The following is a 20920-nucleotide window of genomic DNA, read 5'->3' on the forward strand; positions in this document are numbered from 1 at the left end:
GAGGATGCCCGGAGCGGCTGCAGGGACGGCGGCTACAGGAGCAGGCTCGGCAGGAGCGGTAGCAGCGGGGATGCTCCCAGCTCAGGAGGCGGCCAAGATCTACCACACCAACTACGTGCGGAACTCGCGGGCCATCGGCGTGCTCTGGGCCATCTTCACCATCTGCTTTGCCATCGTCAACGTGGTGTGCTTCATCCAGCCGTACTGGATCGGGGACGGCGTGGACACCCCGCAGGCGGGCTACTTCGGGCTCTTCCACTACTGCATCGGCAACGGCTTCAGCCGGGAACTCACCTGCCGGGGCAGCTTCACGGACTTCTCCAGCCTGCCCTCGGGAGCCTTCAAAGCTGCGTCCTTCTTCATCGGGCTCTCGATGATGCTCATCATCGCCTGTATCGTCTGCTTCATCCTCTTCTTCTTCTGCAACACAGCCACCGTCTACAAGATCTGTGCCTGGATGCAGCTGACCTCGGGTGAGTGGAGGCAGCGGCCCCGGTGCTGGGGGGCTCCGCTCCGCCCTGTCCGGCACAGCCCGGCCCGGCCCGGGGGGCACGGGCGGCTCTGGACAAACTTGCGGCTCCGGCGGCCGCCCGGGTCGGAAGAGGGTCGGGGAGCGGAGGGGGTGGGTGGCGAGGGCCGGGGGTGCCCCGCCGGGGCAGACCGGGAGAGGATGCTCGGGGGTGCCGCCACACATCGGCAGCGTCGCAGAGCGGTGCCCGTGCCTGCCCCGGGCCGCCCCGCTGCCCGACTGGGCGTGGGCAGCCAGGCTCAGCCCGCAGCTCCTCGCACCTCTCCGAGGGCTGCCCGGGAGAACTGCCCGGCTTCGGTCTGTGAACCGACCCGAGGGCAGCTCCGGCAGCTCCAGGGACTGCGGGCGGCAGCGGGCGGGTGTCCTCCAGCGCGTGGTCTGCTGTAAAGGTCAGGAGAAAATGGCAGTGGGGACAATCCGAGCAGGCGACGATGGGGAAAGGCAGCCGCCCGCCTGTTGAAGCTTAGTCCCCGTCCCACAGTTCCACCTGGCCAAGGCAGAGCCCGCTTGGGCTCCGTGGGTAAGGTCTCTTGTTGGAACTGGAAGGACAGCTCAGGTCGTTGGATTTGGCATGCATGAGTTTTGCTTGGGGTCTGTCCACAAGGTTTATTTTCCACTATCTGTTAGGAGTGTAAAGAAAAATAATTAATTTCAGTTGCTGATTTTGTCTCAGAAGATCTCCTAACTTCATTTGACTTTCCCCATCACATCCAGTGTCTCCCTGGGGAAAGCATATGGTAAGAGGGAAAGCTCCAGGACATCCCTTTCTGCATTTCCAGCACAACTTTCCCTCTGAGTTAGTGGAGAACTGGTTATCTGTGTGCAGGTGGGAGGGTAACTAGAATAGATGGTCTGTAGAATTAATATAGTAATAAAAGCAGTTTTAGCCAGACAGAAAATATTAATTCTTCAATCATTTGGGGAAGAAAGAGGTTAAAATCAAAGCATACCTGTTACATGTCCTCCTGGTAAGACCCTGAAACTGAGAAGTTTTGGAATAAATAGGAGTAAGCTGTTAGGGAAACAGTAAAATGTAACCAAAATGGGCTCACAATCACTTTTTCAGTCCCCTTAATTGACCTACACTCATTTCAGTTTCTGAGGAAGAATTCATTTGAGTTTTCTCCTGAACAGCTTCAGCATTATTCAATTTGCTGTTTAGTCCATGAGACTTGGTGGAATTGTCTCGTTTGTATGAAACAGCTTTAACCATTTCTCTCTCTGATGATATTTTTCCTGTGTGCTATGATACATTTTTATACTGTTTCCATCACTTGAAGTTTCCTTGTAATTTCTTTCTGTATCACTTGGGGAGCGATTTGCAGGCACTTGAAGTTGGTAGGTTTTTCCCAGTTCCAGTGAGTTTAGTTTTGGGTTCATTATCTCCATGCTGGGAACCCCCTGTGATGCAGGTGGCTCCTCTGTGCATTCAGTAACATGAACTCTGATATGGTCTGGCTAATTGTACACAGTCATGTCACTCGCCTCTGGGCTGAGCAAACTCTTTCATCTTTGCACTACTGGTATCTCCTCTGCTCCATGAAGGAGCTTTCAGTTGTCTCCTCTCTTTATGGCTCTGCTGCTAAAAGGTACCATGAATATTCACTGTGTTGATGCATTTCAGCATGTTTTTTTCATGTCCAGTATGCAGTAGGACAGCACAATTTCCAAATCCCTTGCACTTTCCAACGTCAACATCTATTCATATGTTTGCACTTCTTCATGCCCAGAGGTGCTAGTGCAAGGTAGATAAAATGGATCTGATTCCTTTACTGCATTTCTGTACAGGTGAGTAATAATGTTAAGAAACCACCAAATGTGATTGATCTACTGGAGCCCAGTCTGTACCACATGTGCAGATGTGACTGGAAATACGTTTTCAGGCAAGGCAACACTGAATTTTTGTCATCTCCAAAGCTGGCAGATGTACTGTTGGCATTAAAAGTCAACAAAAGGAGCTTTATGTCAGCAGAAGAATCACTTCTCAGACTGCTTCCCTCCAAAATTAATAAGGGAATACATGCATAGCCAAGTGCCAAGTGGTGGTCTGCTGTCCTTCCCAATTTGTACATCAATGCCCTGGAACTAGAGCAATGTTGGACGTTGGAAGAACCTGACTTTATTGTTTGCTGAATGTTTTACTTTAATTCAGTATTTACCTCACTGTTCATTTCTATATTACTTAAAAAAGTTTCCTCAAGAGCAAAAAATCTACCAGAAACTCCATATTCCCTTGGGTTGCATCCTTTGAAGAAAACAAAGGTGGTGGGACTGAAGGAAAACTTAAAGTGTGCAGGACAGGAGTGTTATAATGATATGTTTTCTCTGAGCTATATCACCTATTTCTATTACTAGTTTACTGTTTGTAGAGTATAAGTAGTAGATAAGAGTGATCCTAAAATGTTTATTTCACAAAAATCAATATAGTAATGTCATCTACATATGCATGTAGTCCTGCATAGTACAGGAACAGAATTGAATCTCAAGCAGTGAAATGAAGAAGCATGCGAACATAGCTTTGATTTTGCTTGCTATTATGTACCTTCATAGTGTTAGCATTTGGTTAGGTCATACAATACTTAAAATTGATGTAATTTATATCTTGTTAGAATCAGGTTTCTGATGTGGGATCATTTCTGGTTTAGGATTGAAAATAAAAGCTTAGGAACTGATTTATTTAGTCTCCAAGATTTGGATCACAGTCTGTCCTGCATGAGTCATTATAAATTGTCAGCATGATATAGCTGAAAAGGTGTTTTTTAAATAAAAAAAAAGATAAACAGTATCTTGGGCACATACACTTTCAGTCCTTGTTGCTGTCTAATCATGTCTATGACTAGACATGTCTATGACATGAAAAAGAAGAAGAGTCCTAAGAAAAATGGTATTTCCTGTGTGTACCTGAGTACAGAATAGGTTAGATGGTCCTATGATTTAGCCATGGCTTAAACTGCCTTTTTTGTTGCATGTGGATAGTGCTGTCAGGGTACACTGGAGACTGAGAGCTAGTGTTGGCAGCCTTGTTCTCCATCCCCCAACCTCCTGTTCTGCAACTGCAGAATCATAGGTACAAGCAGTTGCATACACACTCACCTAATTTGAGCAGCTGCACAATCACAAACTCTTGAAATCATAAGGAATTAGGTATTATTGTTCTTCATTATTCTGCACCTAAAGTTTGCAGGAAACATCACAAATAAAGATAATTCTTGAGATTTATTCCTTTATAGGTAAAGTAAATTAAACACTTCTGTTCTGCCATTGTGATTTTTTCACTATTAGATATTTGTCATTACTTTTTTCCTTTACTAAGATGTTTCAAGACATCTTATAAGAAAGAAAGAAAAAAGTAAAGGAAGCAAAAGAAAGGCATACAAGTGTCCTATGGACAAGTAGGATGAAACCAGTATATAGGTTTTTCATGAGATGCCTGAGCCCATGCCCACAGGAAGAGGACCACTGAACAAAACATAAAGGCTCTGACAGTGGTCTGTAACATGGGCCCACAAAACCATCAGAGCAGCTAAAGCTCATTTTGCCCTCCATACTTTTGGTTCTCCAGCACTCGTACTCAGGGACTTCCTCAGATGGATCTCAGCATTTAAAAGCTCTTGCTGGATTTTGTTTTTTGAGACTTTGGTCACATTTTGAACTTGTGTAAACTTTTAGCATTTACTGTGCCCCAGAGCAGGGTGTTCCACAGCTTATTCCACACGTATGCCATGTGAAGATTCAACGTTTTTTTGTGTTTTGAATCTTGTGACTGCCCATTTCATTTGATCCTCTCAGCTCATGCATTGGAAGATGCTGTGAACGGGGAGCTTGGAGACACATTCCCTGTCCTGGCCCTGATTACACCTTTGCTGTATCCCCTCAGTTACCTGGTTTTGAGACTTTTGGCTTCTTATTCAGTCCTTAGTTGTTAGGTTGTGATTATCCCTGCTGCCCTGCCTGTAGCCATTTCCAGTCTACTGTGTCTTTTCAGAGTCTGTGGGACCAGACCTACACAGAGTATTCAAGACCAACAAACCAAACCAGTTCATACAGTGACTTAATAATATTCTCTCTTTCATTCTTTGTTCCTTTCCTAGTAATTAGTAATACTCAAATTTTCCCTGTTAGTGAACAGTGGACTGATGTTTTCACACAACTGCCTATTATAACCCCAAGATCTCAGTCCTGAAGTGGTAATAATCACCTTAGGACACATAATTTTGTATAGTTAGTTTTTTTTCCCCTTAAAGAAATGACTTCATATTTATTTACACTGACTTTAAGTGACTTTTCATTGCCTAGTGACTTAGTATTGTAAAGTCTTTCTCCAGAGTTAACCCTTATCGTAGCTACCCTGAATGAGTACCAGCAGCTAACTTTGTCACCTCACCGTTTATCCTGTTTTCCAGCTCATTTATAAATAAGCTAGTAGCTCCCAAGTTCCAGCACAGATCCCTGCAGGATTCCACCATTGACCTCTCTCCACTTGAAAAATTGACAGTAGTGTCCTACCATCTGCTTCCAATTATTTATCCTTGCAAGGTCATTTATTTTTATCCGCTGGGAGTCTAGGTTTTTTAAGACTCATGAATGATAGATTCGTCAAATATCTTTAGGAAATTCAAGTAAACATTGTTAATGAAAACCATAGTACACATTATTTTTTTTTACTTCTTGGAGAACTCTAGTGTTTTGTGAAAAATTACATAAAATATGTGCATTGGTCCTACCTTACTTTATTTCATCACACAAATATGTCATGTTTGTACACATACTGACATACACTGCTTCTTTTGTAGTTCTACTGATTTATGTGGTGCAGGTGTTGGTCTTCCTGTGTTTCCCCAGGTTTTCCCTGGACTTGTTTTAAACTAGTTTTTAAAACTGTGTTCCTATCACTCAAATGCCAGATTTTTAAGGCCAAAGCAGCCATAATGAAGATGTTATTACATGCCACAGTTAAAGTTTGTTTAAACAGGGAATTTTTTCAGAATTAAAAGGAAGAATTCTTCATTGCAACTGTGTTGTTTGCCTTTATGCTTGAAATCAATCTGCAGGACCAGGTGACTTTTATATAAGAGTTTTAAAAGGCTTGACCTTGATGTTCTTGGGGCTTTTGTTACTGCTGTTTGACAGATCTTGGTATAGGGGTCAATTCCAGAAGGCTAGGAAAAAACCTAGCCTTGCACCAGTATTTGAACAGGGTATCTCATGGAGTCAGACAAGGATTTTGTTTGTAGCCTCAGCATCCTTAACAATGTGTCGGAAGAGTAATTTACATTTATGGCTCCTGAACTTTGCAGGTGGCATAAAAATTATTTGTTTAATAAATTATGCTTATTTGTCTAATAAATTATAGTAAGCATAGCTAATTGCATAGACTGATTTGGATGTAATAATAACATGGGCTTATTTCTACAACCTGTATTTTGATACACCAAATGACTTCTAAGAATCAAATTCATGCAATCACAGAACCATAGGATGATCTGGGTTGGAAGGGACCTTAAAGATCATCCAGTTCCAGCCCCCCTGCCATGACAGGGACACCTTCCACTAGATCAGCTTGCTCAGAGCCCCATTCAGCCTGGCCTTGAACACTCCCAGGGATGGGGCATCCAGAGCTTCTCTGGGCAGGATGTTGTGGGGGAACATTGCCAGATTCTGTTTCCTCTTCAAAAAATGTAGGAGGCATCCTGCTGATGGGAGAATTATAAAATTATGTATTATGGAAAACAGTTATTTGGAAGAGAAATTACAGACTGTGGTAGATGGACATCTGCATGTGAGCTTTTGCTGCATTGAAAAAGTCCACTGTTGTCCCTAAATGTGTTTTAAAAAAACTGGGACTCCCTTGCCTGCAGTGGTTCCCATGCCTGTTTTCTCTAGGTCAAATATCTTTCAAGACACCCTTTCAAGTAAAAAGCAGAAAGGATCTCAGAACTGATTTAAATAAATGAAAGAAGAAGAGCTAAAAGGATGAATTTTCTTGCTATTCAAAAGAAGATTAAAAATTGACAGATGATGGCATATGAGGACCTACAGGGGAAGATTTCAAGTCATGCAGTGCTCCTTAGCTTGACAAATGCTGTGTTTGGAAGCTGAAGTTACACAAATTTGCATTAGCCATGAGGTATGTACATTTGTAACCTTTTAAGTTGCATTTTTCACTTGTTAATTGTCTTTACTAACTCACCCGAAATAAAGGACCCTAACCAACAACGCTGTCAGCTTTTGTTGCCACTACGTACTCCACATGTAATGTGGGGAGGGACATGGGAGGCAAAAGGGACAGGAAGACAAGTCCAGAAATACTGAGAAGGTTTTTGAGCTTGAGCTTCATCTTTGATGCTGATTTTAATAAAAGCATGAACACCCCCATGGCACCTGCAGTGTGAGGTGGCTGAAGTTATTTAGTGGTCTTTGAACAGTAGTGGATATTGGACCATCAGGGAGAAAATTCTGAAAAATCAGGGTTCTTGAAGTCTCTGACCTTGGTACAATGAGTATTGCCTCTGCATTTTGGGGAAATGGGGTGCTGGAGCTCGGCAGGCAGGGACGAGGGAAAGAGCCAAGTGCTCTCCTTGTCAACAAATGTCATCTAGACTATGAGGACATCTAATCCAAGCAGGCCTGGTGCATGTGTTTCCTTTTCCCAGAGGAGAAATCATGCTGCCAGTATGATTTTCTGTATGTTCAGCTCCAGAGGATAGTTTCCCATTGGGTTTAAAAGAGAACTCTAGAGCCTCCTTCATCCTTGCCTGGGGATGCCCCATGGTAGCTTGGGCTCTCCTGCGGTCACACTGGCTGTGAGGAGTATGGCCATTGGGAAGTGCTTGTGTCCTAGTGAGAGCCAGAAGGTTAGCTGGGGAGGCTGGAAAAATTACCTGAGGGTTTTAGTGGGAAGTTGTGGGTGAAGTGAATGATGGGGCTGTGCAGGTTTTTCAGTTTCCTATACTTTACCTTTGGCTATAAAAATGAAAGATGCATCATGTGAAGGGTGGAAATGAGGGAGAAATGCTGTGCCCAGTGTCTTGTCTATAAGTAATTTCTTTTCCCAAATACCTTGTGCCCACAGTACCAGAAGTTCTTTCCTGCATCCCATGATGACATCCTTTGGTAGCTAAACTCTTCAGCTCCTCACAGGCTCCCAACTCTGTAGTTGACAAAGGCACAGCATGTGCTATACCTGGCAGAAAGTTATTTGTCTGTTAGTTTGATGTCCTCAAGTTGCCATCCAGATTTGTTAAACTATCCCTATCCCTATCTTTATACTGGTGGGAAATTTGGATTCTTTCTGCTTCCAGCTTTTTCATAAAACTTGCAGAAGTTTAGTGTCTTAAAGGCTTGTAGCATCAGTCAAATTTGGTTGAAATTGGTCATCAGGCTCAAAATCACATAGCCACGTCTGTCTTGATCCCAGAAGGAACCTGTCTAAAATGTATCGTGTAAGAAGCAAGTATCTTTTATTTGTATAAGTGATTTGAGACTTTGGTAGCAAAATTTGTTTTTTGAAGCATAAAGGTGTTTTGGGAATGGAGAAGAGATATTTTCTTTTGGTTTAGAGTGTAATAAAAATTTCAGCATCTTATAAGTCTCCCAATTGCCTTTTATGAACATCCTGGGGACTGTGGTCCACTGTTTTAAAAACAGTAAGATAACAGAATAGTAAGATATAAAAGGAAATGCATAAAGTTATCCAGGCTATTTGAGGATGAATACCATTTCACTGGGAAAAGTTGTATGTGTGAGGGAAGAAGGAAGGGGAGAAAGTCTAAAAGAGGAGAACATTACCTATTGAAATGTGGGGAGATGAGAACTTGGATACAGTTAGGAAAGATAAATGGGAGTGCAGTTTTGGAAAGTGGCTGGTGTCAGAGCAGCTCTATTTTCTTGCAGCTGAAGGAACATCACTGGCATAGGAGACAGATGCTGCCAAGTTCTTTCGGGGATTCCTTCTAAAAGTTTAATGAAGAAAATTGCTATATGCCAAAATGAAGCCAGGAAGAGGGAAACATACGGTTATTATCAGCAGCAAAAAGGCTTGGAAGAAAAGAAGGCTAGCTTTCAAACATGAAGGTTATTTTACCTTTTGTGAAGTGAACCTTTTTAGCACTGTGGTATAAACAGCATTAGCTTTGATCTTGTAAACATAAAGACAGCAAACATATCAGAAGAGAAAATCTGTGGTATGATCAGATGGTGTGGACTCAATATTTGAAAACTAACAAGATCCAGCTGTGAGGAATGGCAGGGTCACAATATTGAGGCATTACAAAGGAAAAAATAAAAACCATTTTTGTTCAGAAATGGTGAAAGAAAAAAAAACACATGGACAAGGCTATACCCTGGAAAATCTGCAGAATTCGATAACATTGGTTGCAATCAGCATTGTTAAAAATGCAGTGGCAGCAGCATGACAGTGAATAGCTAGAATATGCATTAGTGTGTGGAACAGTGTGCAGCTACCAGTTACTAAGAGAGAATTATGGCTAGAATCCTTTAAAAAAGCAATATAATAGACTTCAAGATCTGTCTATTCTAAGAAAGATATTATCCATCTTCACGTTGGCATTCAGAGATGTAGAAGACTTGAAACAAGCTGGCCTTAGAATAAGAAGGTCATACTTACTGGGGGAAAAGGTTCTTTTATTTTCTCCTTGAGAAGCCAGATGCAAATTTATGAATTTAATTGATTTTAAAAGGTAGCTGATGGCGTCTGTGGAGAGCCTCTTTGACTCAAGCACATCATGTGCTATTTCAGAGAATATTATTCAATCAAGTAATTGAGAGTGCATCAGAAGGAGAAAGCTATGGAATAAACTGTTTGAAATAAATTATTACAAACAGTTGATGAGTTGTCACACATTCCACTTTCTTTATTTTTCTGGTTATCTTTGAAAAGGAAAAGTTTATAGAGAAGAAAACTTGACATGCTATACTTGCAAGGTCAAAGACAGATATTCTGAGTTCAGAGGTTTAGAAAATGCTATTTGTAAAACCTTGTGAGGTTCTTTTGTTTACTTCTAGAACCCAAAAGTCATGTGCCTTACTTTGCAGAAGCTGACTGCATAAATTGAGTGATCTCATGCAATTGCCATGGCCAGGATGTGTCTTGTCCTGCCGTGCTAGACTGTACCTCTGCAACCTACTTTGCTTTACTGGTCATGAGAGACCTTGTGTGCAGCAGAAGTGTGTGAATAAAACAGGACAAGGTTCCTTATGATCAGGGAAGAGTTTAGCAATGTCTCTTCCTCCAGTTTGACCTTTTGTCTGTTCCTGTGGCTTCTGCAGAAGGTGGATGCTCCTCAGCTCCATGGAGTTTCTTGATGCAGGCAAGAGCCTTGGAGAGGGTTGTTTTGCCCAGATTTAACAGCTTGTAAGCATGAGACACTGACAAATGATTCTGTGCCTCTTGGAGAGGCATTTCTGTACTGAGTCATTTCAGCTTGCCAGGGCCCAGAAGAGAGTTGTGGTTGCTGTGCCTGTCCCCACAAACCAGGCAGGTACAGAGTCCCCCTCTGCTGTAGAGTCAGATGGCACACTGGCCAGTGTCCATATTATTACATTTCTTGCCTTCAAAATCTGGGTCACTAGACTCATTCTGCCTCATTCCTGGTATGCCCTAACTTGCAAACTGTGCCCTGGCAATATTTTGGAGGATTGTTAGATGGAACAGACTAAAAGCACTCCTGTGACACATGCTGAGGGACAATTCTAACAATTTAATAGCACAGACAGTCGAGTTTCAATGCCTGGGAATGCTCCCTGGTACTGCTTCATTTATCTGTGTAGACATAACCAATATGTATGTAGCCAAGTCTCAAAATGAGGAGCTCAAGAATTAACTGTGCAGGAAAGTTAAGGTAACATGGAATTTAGTCCTCTAATTTGAACCAATTTATAACTGCAGCTTAGTGCAGTTATAATGGTGCCATAGTATAAATTTCTGTGCCACAGTATAAATTTCTGATTTGCTTTGTTTAAATTGACAACAAATAATCTTTGGATTAAGAGTTTACATGAAAAGTAGTTATCTTTCAAACTAGACTTAGTAATCACCTTGAAAAAGACAGATGTTTGTAACATTTGGCAAGAGGAAGAAGTGATCAAAAATGTAGAACAAATCATAAAAAAAGGTTTTCTCTTAGAGACAGTGGAAGAATGTTACCCATGAGCCTAAAAATCATAAATGAGACTTCTCTCTGATGTAGTCTGAGTGTTTCAAAATCAGATTTCCCACAGGTATCTTCAGCTTGGCTAATACATCTTTGAACACAATAAAACTGTTATGCTTTGAGTGCATATACTTAAGAGACATTCAATGTGATTTCACAAAGAGTTAATTCAAAGTTTTAAGATAAATTTAATGAGAGAAGTATTAGACTTTCCATGAAAATAAAATTATTCATCCTTGTAGCTTTATGTTCCTCTAAAGAAAGTTAATTATTACCTGGTTGTTGTATCTTAGTATTTAGCCTTCCTATTACTGGTGAAGTTATATTAGGCCATCATTAAAATAATAAGGTTGCATTGCAATGCATGGTCATTACCCTGGAAAAATATAGTCCAAAACATTCCAAACATGCAGATGTCTTACCAGCCAGAGTCACTTGTGTTTAGTTCCTGTCAGGCATCTGTGTTTGACCGGATCCCTCTGTTAGCACGGCAGCACCACGTTAGTGTGGCTCACCAGCAGTCACTTCTGGTGACACTTGGTCAGGCTGGAGGAGTGAGGGGACAGAGCTGGCACAGGGAAAGGGTGCAGCTCAGGGTGGGGGACAGTGGAGATACCCAAAGCCATCAGGTCACAGTCCTGAGTAACCTGCTCTAGGGGACCCTGCTGGAGTAGGGAGGCTGGACCAGATGGAGCTCCAGTGGTGCCTTCCAGCATCATCCAGTCTGTGATTCCGTGAGGGAAGACAGGACCTGCTCACCAAAGGATGGCACTGGGATGGCAATGTGATGCTGCTCTGGACAGGGTATGGTCCTGGCACATACTCTGTGAAGTATTTCCAGCTGATTCAGGGCCATGCTGACATAATTAAGGATGCACTGTGATATTTCATGTGGGATTCTGGACACTGATGTGCAGTTCTGAATGAGTAGCTTCAAAAAGGAAAACCAGGGAGGGCTGACATGTCTTGGAAAAAGAAAACTAGGAAAGCTTAGTTAGTTTTATGTGGAAAGAGTCTGTGCTGACTGAAAACACCTGGAAGGGCTAAGAACAAGAGAGGGGAAAAAAAAGTGTTTGAGCCTGATTTTTTTCTTTGACTTGATTTGATTTCCTAAACTTTTTCCAAAGGTATTACCTGCCATGTAGCATTGTTAGAATAAGTCACAGCCTGTTGGTCTATTTCGCTTCATGACACTTTAAAATCTCACAAGTAGTTTAGGAACCCTCTGGAATGCATGGACTGTAGAGTGAAAACTAATGATTCTAAACTCATGGCTAACAGTGGTACAAGAAGAAATGGATATTATCTGGATATCAATCACTTCAGGCTGAAAATTACTGGGTGGTTTCTAACTATTAGAGCAGGAAGGTTCTACAGCAACTTTCTGAAGGAAGGAGATTTGGTAAAATACTGAGCTGTGTACTAGAAAGAGATGAATATCAGAAAGGCATTACAGAATGCAGTGTTTGTAACAGCAAGCCTTCTTCCTCTCTTTCTCATTTCTGAAAAAACCTCATCTGCGTGAATGCTCTTTTCTATTCTACTCCTATTTGTTCTGTTTTTTTAAACATCATCACTTCTATCTCAGTGACTTCTAGGATTAAAAATAGACAGTGCCCAAGATCTGTAGATCTGTCAAGTGAGGCTCATTCTTGCCTGGCATTCTGATCAAACAGGCAAGGGCTTTCCTTAAATTCCCAGAAAAACTATAAAACTTCAGCAACAACAGCAGTTGCAGTGGTGTGCTTCATATTTTCTCTTTGCCTTCAGCATTTTCATGCAACTTGGATATAAAATTTCCTTAAGAAAATATGGTTTGTGTTAGCTAACTGCTGGTATTTAAAAGTGAAAGCAATCAAAAAAAAGAAATATTTAAATTCTTCTAAAATATCAAGGTTTCAGGAAAAAAAATTACAAATCATCAGTTCTATGACTAACCTGAGATGTAATTTTGCTAAGGATGTTTCCTGGAGAAGTTGTCCCTTGTTAGCTTCCCATGCACCTAATTATTTTGTGTTGCCATGCTATTACATAAACAATCTTCTTAAATAGTTAAGAACCTCATCGAATCTCTTCATCTTTTTGATCTGCAACTGCACATGTCATGCTTTGTGTGAATAGGTTGTTGTCAAGTGTGTTGGGTGTTGAAAGAAGGGACTCATCGAGTGCTGATGGGAAGCAGGATGATGCTGAGCTCCCTGTTCTGTCCTTGCTGCCTCTTTCCCTGCCTCCTGTGGCAGCTTCAGAGAGGGAGAGAGAGGAGGGAGAACTTTGTCAACAGGATAAACAAGTGTTCAGTGCATCAAATAACTGTAATTTAACTGCATTTAAGGCACACCCTGAGCTTACAGTGAAACACTGTTGATGGTGTACAAGTCTGTGAAAGCTCTTGCATGTAGTATGGATACTTAGAGAGGCTGTTCAGGATTTTTCACCTTTGGAGGGACAGATCTGCAGATACAAGGATCTGGGTTTAAATTTAGTCTTACTGAATTCAGTGAGTTTATGTTTGAACCTAAGATAGTATGTTTAATAACTGAGTGTTAAACATATAAGACAGCATTTCATTTAATTTTAGCTGTATGGTACACTGGAGGAATTGTGCTGAGGCAAAAGTGAGGTGGTCTGTGAAATTGTTACTACATTTTTGTTTCTTCACAAGAGATGTAGTTTCTTTTATTCTCTGGGGCTGCTTTTCCCCAAATCAAGTCTGGACCAAATGCAAATCACACTTCTACAGACAGCTCCATTTTACTCTGCACTTCAGGTGATGGGTGAGCATAGATTCAAGAGCAGGGATGTGCCAGGGAAGGTGCAATGAAATAGCCACACACATCTGCCTTAGCCTGTCAGACTGCAGTCGGGTGAGAGGACCACTGGCCTTGGCAAATCTCACCTGGCCATGGCAGGGCCAGTCAAGTGTCTCTGCAGCACGCCCAGGAGTGGTCAGGCACTGAGGAGATGATGCCAGGCTGTGGTAGCCAAGCCATCAAGCAGTTGCCTGCATCCAGTTTTCTGGGTTTAAAATGCTTGGGGGCTCCTGCAGAGGTCAGCAGTCTGAACAAGTCTGTCTCAGCAGGACACGGGTCTTCCACAGGTTCTCTGTCACACATGGCTGTCTCACAAGCAGTAGAACATCTCAAAGGATTATTAGGCACCAGCATGCCAGGTGAATCAAACCCTGGTTCTACTCTCAGCTGGCCTGTAAAACATGCACTTAGGTTTTGCAGTGTAGAGCTGAATCCTGCCCTCTGTGATTATGCCTGCTTGTGTCTTGAATTCATGAAGTTGAGTTTAGGGAGGATTGTTTCTGATTAGCAATATTCTGTCAATCAAAGTTCCTTCTTAGTGTGCTTTTGCCTGGGATTAAAATAAAGCCACAGTGTCATGAATACAGGTATCAGAAAATGATAAAGGAGTTTGAATTACCTGATGCTAAAGGAGATTAGTGAATGGTGCATGAGGAGCTGCAAAATATGTATTGGCAATTGCTAAAGAAAGCTGTTTTTATTTATTGCTTCCATTTATCATTGTACTAAAAGTCAAGTTTTAATCATTTAAGTAAATACCTCAGTTCTGCTGAGCTTCAGTGATGCCTGGCAGAGAGGAACAAATGCAGGTAGTAATGTGCACCTAACATCAATTTCTGAAAAATATGTATGGTCTAAAATGAAATTGCACTAGTATTTTTTATGTAAGTTCTTCAGTGCCTTAGTTTTTGATGCTGTATCCTCAACAGACACTGTGATAGGTCATTAATTTGTATGTGGATTTAGTCAATTGAAAATAGGGGCAAGGAAAGTCATTGTAAATGAATGCTCATTCTTTTGCTCTGTAAAATAATGTATTTAAATTGTGAATTCTCAAGCTCTTCTAGAGTACATTATGGTATTATTGTGCTGGTCTAGAATCTGTTCCTGTCAGTGAAAAGCTGGTTGTTTCAAAAGAATATATCAGCTGAGCAAAGGATTTATAAGCGCATGCTTTGATGGACTGGAAACATGTTTTGAGTGTTTGGCTTAATTGAAATCTGAAAAAAATGCCCACCCATATGAAGTTATGGATGTCAATCAAATATTTCTTGTATGCTCATTTACATTATTTATACAAATACAGACATTATAATAAATAATAGGGTAGCAGATCCATTCCAGAAAATTTAAGAGTTGACTTCTAAGTACCGTTCAGCAGTCCTGACTGAGTACTGAGCAATCCTACTCTTGAAAATAATCCCATGGTGTCTATGGCATTCAGTATTAGAGGAGCTTTTAATTCTTGTATTAGGCTTAGTCAAGGCTTCTAAAGAGGAATGGCTATATGGTCACTTGGTACATAACGTTCTGCAGGCATGGAGCCACCTTAGGGTGCAGTGAGAGACAGTAAGGTGGGAGTTAATAGGTGCTTTACTACTGCAGAGCTTAGTAGCAGTCTTAAGTTAGCATGAGTGAAATGAATTCATTAGCTCATGGCTAGTGTACCAAATTGTCATGTGGTGTAAAATGTATAAGCACATACCATATAAAAAGGTCTACAGCAAGAATTGCCCTAACAGCTAATTAGAGAGTTGTAAAATTAAGTGTAGTATCACTCCTTAAGAAGTAGAGTGTACTTTGAGTATTAGGTGAGTGCAGTATGAGTCAGTCCCCTGAAGAGCAGGATCCAATTGCTGACTCTCAGTGTAATCAAAGACCACAGGAGTGAAAGTAAAGTATTTGCGCAATTAAGATTATGAAGATAAACTGCTACCTAAGTAACTAGCCAGGCAACTGTCAAGAATGCAGTTGTATTTCTTGATAACCTAAATAATTTAAGTAATAATAAGTTTTCAAACTTTGCACTTATCCAAAACAAAGTGAAACCTTACATGGAGGTTACTGCCTTCTGTCTCTCCCTCTCTCCTTCCCCTCCTTTCCAGTGCGATTTGTGTTCCCACAGAATTATGTCCCTGCTGAGATGGCAAGCCCCCCCTGGAGCAGGGGCTGGATTTCATTTGGTGTTTGAACAGAGACCAGCATAAGCTGAATCCTGATTGTGGCCTCCAGCTTTGACTGCCGTGCAAATTGCAGCAGAAATAATAATTATTGCTTGAATTGTATCTGAGTGGTGTGAGTAGCATAAGCCTGATGAGATACCCAATTTGCAACAATAGTAACTGTGTACTGAGCAGCGCCTGCTGTGCGACCTTGGGGAAGTCATTTCACCTTTCTGGGCTTTCCTGGCTATAAAATGAGAGCAAGATAATTTCTTCAAAAATGCTCTACAGGCATGGACTGTTATTACTGCAAAGAACTGATTGCATGCTGATTCTGGTCTGGTTTGTGCAACGTGACCCCTTGCCCTCAGAGAAACTCAGAGATCTCTAGGCCATCTTAGAAGTAGTCAGTGTAAACAAGGAAAAATGGTAATTACCTAAAAAAAGAAAATGCAAAATTAAACATATTTGTGGATGTACATCACTGTGAGCAACCATCTGTAGAATGATAAATAGTGGCATACATACATAAACACACTGCGTTGTCATTCCAAACAGCATATTCTGTGTGTTTATCTCTGCATTAATGAGGTACTCGGCTTGGTTTTGACATCTGTCACTTTGCAGTCATGGCAGTGCAGATCTGAATTTGAGAACAAAATTCACGGGGGATTATTTTAGCCTTTTATTCCATGCACTGGAAGTACTTGTGGTGCAACACATTTGGCCAAACCGTGTTTTTCCCTTGGATGACAAGACCAAAAAGAGTGCATAACATAACCAGATGACATAGCTTGAAATGCATCAGTTCAGGAACCCAAATAGGTACCGAGGCTGTCATCGTCACGGGCAGGCTTGAGAGGTCTGCTTCCATACAGAGAGGAATGACTGACAGATAAGCAAGGTTTAGCTAATTCTATTTATTTGGTCACTTCAGCATTCAGCCGAGTGCTACGCTTCCTTTTAGGCTTGCTTTTTCTTTCAGAAAAGAACTGCAGCAAAGCCAGATATATAGCTCATGGCTCATTTACTCACAGTGCCAGCGAGTGTCTCTACAGTGGTTCTCTTTTGAACGTACATGAGTGACAGATTGTTCAGGCCACTGGTTCTCAGCTCCCCCAGCACTGGTGTGCTGTAGGGTGTTCTGTTGGCAAGAACTGCTGCAGGGAACAGACGTACGCTTGGTACGCGAGGAGTTACCAGAGGCGGTCGAGCCGCATCCTGGGACCTCGCCGATGAGTGCACTAGCTTTAAGTTCACACAGGATTTAGCATTCCATTTTTTCCTTCTTCCTATACGTGTTCTGGTTGTTCAGCTGTGACTGTTTTGAGTGGATAGGTGATGGGATGCAGGAAAGATGGCATGCATAGAGGAGAGGATCAGTTTACGAGTGACAGAGGAACAGCAGCCAACACTGATTTTCTGCAGCTGAGTGGAGAGAGGCAATTTCACCTTGATCAGGAGGACCAAATTTTGGAGGCTTTCTGTTCACTCCACTGTGAAGCAGAATTTAATTTGTCTTGATAAGGAAGGAGGACTTTCTTCTTCTTCGCTGCTGGCTCCACATATGGAGGTATTTTCCTTATGAATATATCTGCCCTTTTTGAAAACAGTCTGTGAAGCTGTGCTAATTCTCACACAAGGCATGCTGCTGAGAAAACACAGGTAGCACAGAATTAGAGGAATGGATAGGTAAGCACTCTTTGTGGGGTCAAGCTTGATGGCTGCCCAAGTGAGTTCTACTGAAAAATCTTGAAAGATGGGTAGTCATTTGTAGTGCCTTGGTGCAAGCTGGATTCCCAGTGTCTGAAAAATAGAGAACCTGCAAATTGTCTCTGAGAAATTCTCTTTCAAAGGTTGCTCATGCTATGTGTGCTCTGGCTGTCGCTTGCAGTTCTGGCAAAAGAACTGATGTGAGCTCAGAAGTAAAGGGATAATAGTGAAACTCCAGGTAAATAATCCTTGCTATTGTACTACAAGTATATCTGTTTCTTCTCTAATGCAAATACCCATCTGGGAAGAGTTTCCTTCCAAAAAGCATGAAAGCGCTAAGAAGATAACAGTTTTCACCCAAGGCTAGTAACCTGGCAAAGATTTGGATAGTGTTCCTGAGCTGTGAGTTCTACTGCTACCTGCAGAGATGGTGGATGGATAATTTCAATCACAAACACTTTGAAAAATCTGACATGGGGCACTGTTCCAGGAAAGCAGTGCCAAGGATAATTTTATTCTTCAGTGAGTTTTTGGGTGGTACTTACCTTATGCACTGAGAACCTTTTATAAGTTATTTCTTGAGCCACATTTTGCCAATGAAACTTCTGCTCTACAGCCAGAGAACACTTCTGTCTGGGAGAAAAAATCCATAGTGTTGGCAGCAGATTTTATGACATATTGGGTGATGTCATTAAGGGAGCTGTTAGCAATCTGTCATTTACAGAGCAGCTTCAACTAGTCCAACGTAAGGGAAGTGATTTAATTCCATGTCTGCCTGGATTTCTCCTATATAATCAATGGAGGCTCAGGAGAGTTAGGAGGCACAGCATGATCCTCTCCTGATTACTTTGCTGTCATTTCCAATTTATGGCCTAAAATGCAAGAGAATAAAATCTGTGTGCCCAGAGGGGCTCATGAGGGACTGGTACAGGTGCTCCCCCAAATCTTTTAGCTGTGGTGGCTGCACAGGCTGAGCACTCTTGTACAAGGACTAGAGTGACTGTAGCTTCTGATTCAGGTTATACAAATGTGATTGCTGACAAATGGCAGGGGGAAGGGACTTCTGCAGGAGTGTCCACAAAGAGGCACACACAAAAGGGCTCTTCCTGATGGAAGGCAGCACATTAACCCAGCTTGTACCTATCCCCTGAACCTTGGTGTGGCTGTTACAGCCTTCATTTAACCTGCAGGTAATTTGATCCTCCCTTCCATGAATTTTCCCATGAAGAGGAAATGGATGACACACAAGGAGGACAACTAACTAGAAATGGAAACAGGGAACGTCCTTATGCTGCCTTATTCTCCTCACAGGTCTCCCATGTATATATTTCTTTTGGATATTTGTGGTTTAGGTCAAAGAGGACAACAGCAGAAAATTGTCCTAAATTGTACTTTGGACAAGCTGCATAGCATACCTAGCATCCTCCTGCTTTTCTTGTAGGACAGAGGAAGCTGGCTTGGGAGTACCATCATCAGGAACCAGGCTGGTCCTCCTCCCCCTCGCTGCAGGGTGCAGAGCATGGTGCTGTGATGCACCACATTTTGTTGCTCCAGTTTCTTGCCAAAGGATGTGGAAAGCAGTAGCACAGGTTCCTCCAGAAAAGGATTAGACAATTAAGAGAGAGGAGATGCAGTGATGGCTGCTATATGTACTGGTGTGCATGTTTGTCACAGCTTCACCCTGTGAGGAGCAGACTGGTGGGAGTAAGGATGGTATGACGGGGAAAACCAAACTCATCTTGCTTCTAAGTGTCTGATATCATCTACTTTGAAAATGTCATTCCAGGCTAGATGAACCTTTGTTCCCACCAAGTATATCCACTGTTGTGTATTAGTTGCTCCTCTGCAGGTAATTTTAAGAGAGATTATTTGTTCTTTCTGTGGGCAACGACATATGCCATCACTAAGTGCCAGTCAGAGGATTGCCTGATTATCAGCATCCTGTTTTGAATTTTTAAAATGCTTTGGGAGACTTTTCCTCTTCATAAAATGAATTCATGGATCTATAGCCTTCAATGCCAGACAGGTCCATTAGTCAGCTTTACTGGTAACACACACCATGGAGTTTTACCAGGCTACTGCTGTACAGAGCAGTATGCTAACACTGCTTCCTTTACTCTACTAGAAACTGTAATGAGGTGCAGTCAGTGTTTGCTGCCAGAGTCAGGATCATTCTTTTCCCATCCCAGGAGATGGCTACTGAGTTTATTCTCTCCAGATATCCTATGATTTAGAAAGTACGGTTGTGGCTGACTAAGTAGATGGCTTGTGCATAACATCTGTGAATGAGAAAGTGCCCTAAAGTAGGAGCAGTGTCTCATAACAGATAGTTAGCATTTACATTGTGGCTTTCAGCCAACTGTTTCAAAATATTTTTTACATAAGGATAGGCACAGATATCACTCTCCCAGTTTTCAACAATCAAGGGCAAAGGGCTTTCTGTCTGCCAGTTTTTGTGTTACATCTGTAGCAGAGCCCAGAACAGAATCCAGCCTCTTCCTCTGCTCTGTTGCTCTCTGGGTCTGATCAAAGGGGTACAATTCAGGCACTGCTATAGGGCTTGTGGCTGAGCTGGAAAGGAATAGAGGGCCACAGTGGTACGGCAGATGGCACTTTTGACATGTAGCTGTTGTACTTGCAGTCCTAGGAGGTGGTGGGAATGATGTGGTAATGATGAGAGGTCAGAGGTGAGAGTCATGGGGTCTGAAGATACATTACATGGTGGGAATCAGAATTGGCAGCACTGTGGATTCAGATGCAACTGTTGAATTCTCAAATTTAGTTTTAAACTAACCATGAGTCAACTAACCATAAGTAGTCATGAGCCAAGACCCTCTGGAATCAAAAGTCTTTATGAGAAGAAAGCATCACAAACCCCAGATACATTTTGGGAAGATTAATTGCCATTTAGAAACATATCAGATTCAGATTCTCTTTTCCAGAATTTGGTCTAGAACTCTGAAGGTTTGTGTGATATTTTTGTATTTGCACAGATCTCCAAGAGCCATCTCTCTGATAAATCACAAAATTTCTGAGATACTTGGTGAAATTCTGAGGGTGATCAAAAATGGGGACAAAATAACAACTACCCCAGAAACTGCAGCCTGAGATTCAGTGGTAAAAAATTCCAAATGGATATTTTTAGGATAGAAGAGTACTCTTTAACCTAGTAGTAAAACCATCTAGTAAGACAAAAATTTAGAAATCTAGGTAAAATGACAGTGCTGAATTATGATCCTGTTTTAAAAAAAAGGTTTATGTAGAGGACAGAAAACCAGCAGAAATGGTAAGTAAGTCTACAAGAAAATGTATGACAGTAAGTGCTAGCATGCAGAGAAGTGTTAGAAATTGGAAAAATTTCTACCTAAGAGAGATAAATTTGTCTATGCAGTGATTTTCTATAAAAGCAAAGTTTAATACAGAAAAACAATACTTGCACATTTTTTAAATATTAATTGTATAATTTCTAATAAGCTACAAGGCTTACATCCTTATCACAAAAATTCCTCTAAGCAGGAATTAAAAAAAAAGCAG

At 41.7% G+C, this 20920-nt stretch overlaps 1 protein-coding gene across 3 annotated transcripts in view; it reads left to right on the plus strand.

Moving 5' to 3' along the window:
* The first annotated feature begins 4 nt into the window (after positions 1-4).
* The window catches only part of LHFPL3 (LHFPL tetraspan subfamily member 3), a 232630-nt gene continuing 211714 nt past the window's right edge, over positions 5-20920 (plus strand). For all 3 annotated transcript variants that reach the window (XM_015628717.1, XM_015628718.1, XM_015628716.1), the window contains exon 1: positions 5-473. In XM_015628717.1, coding sequence (XP_015484203.1) covers positions 5-473 — 469 coding nt within the window. The remainder of the gene's footprint in view (positions 474-20920) is intronic.

Source organism: Parus major, chromosome 1A (assembly GCF_001522545.3).
Source record: "Parus major isolate Abel chromosome 1A, Parus_major1.1, whole genome shotgun sequence".
NCBI lineage: Eukaryota > Metazoa > Chordata > Aves > Passeriformes > Paridae > Parus > Parus major.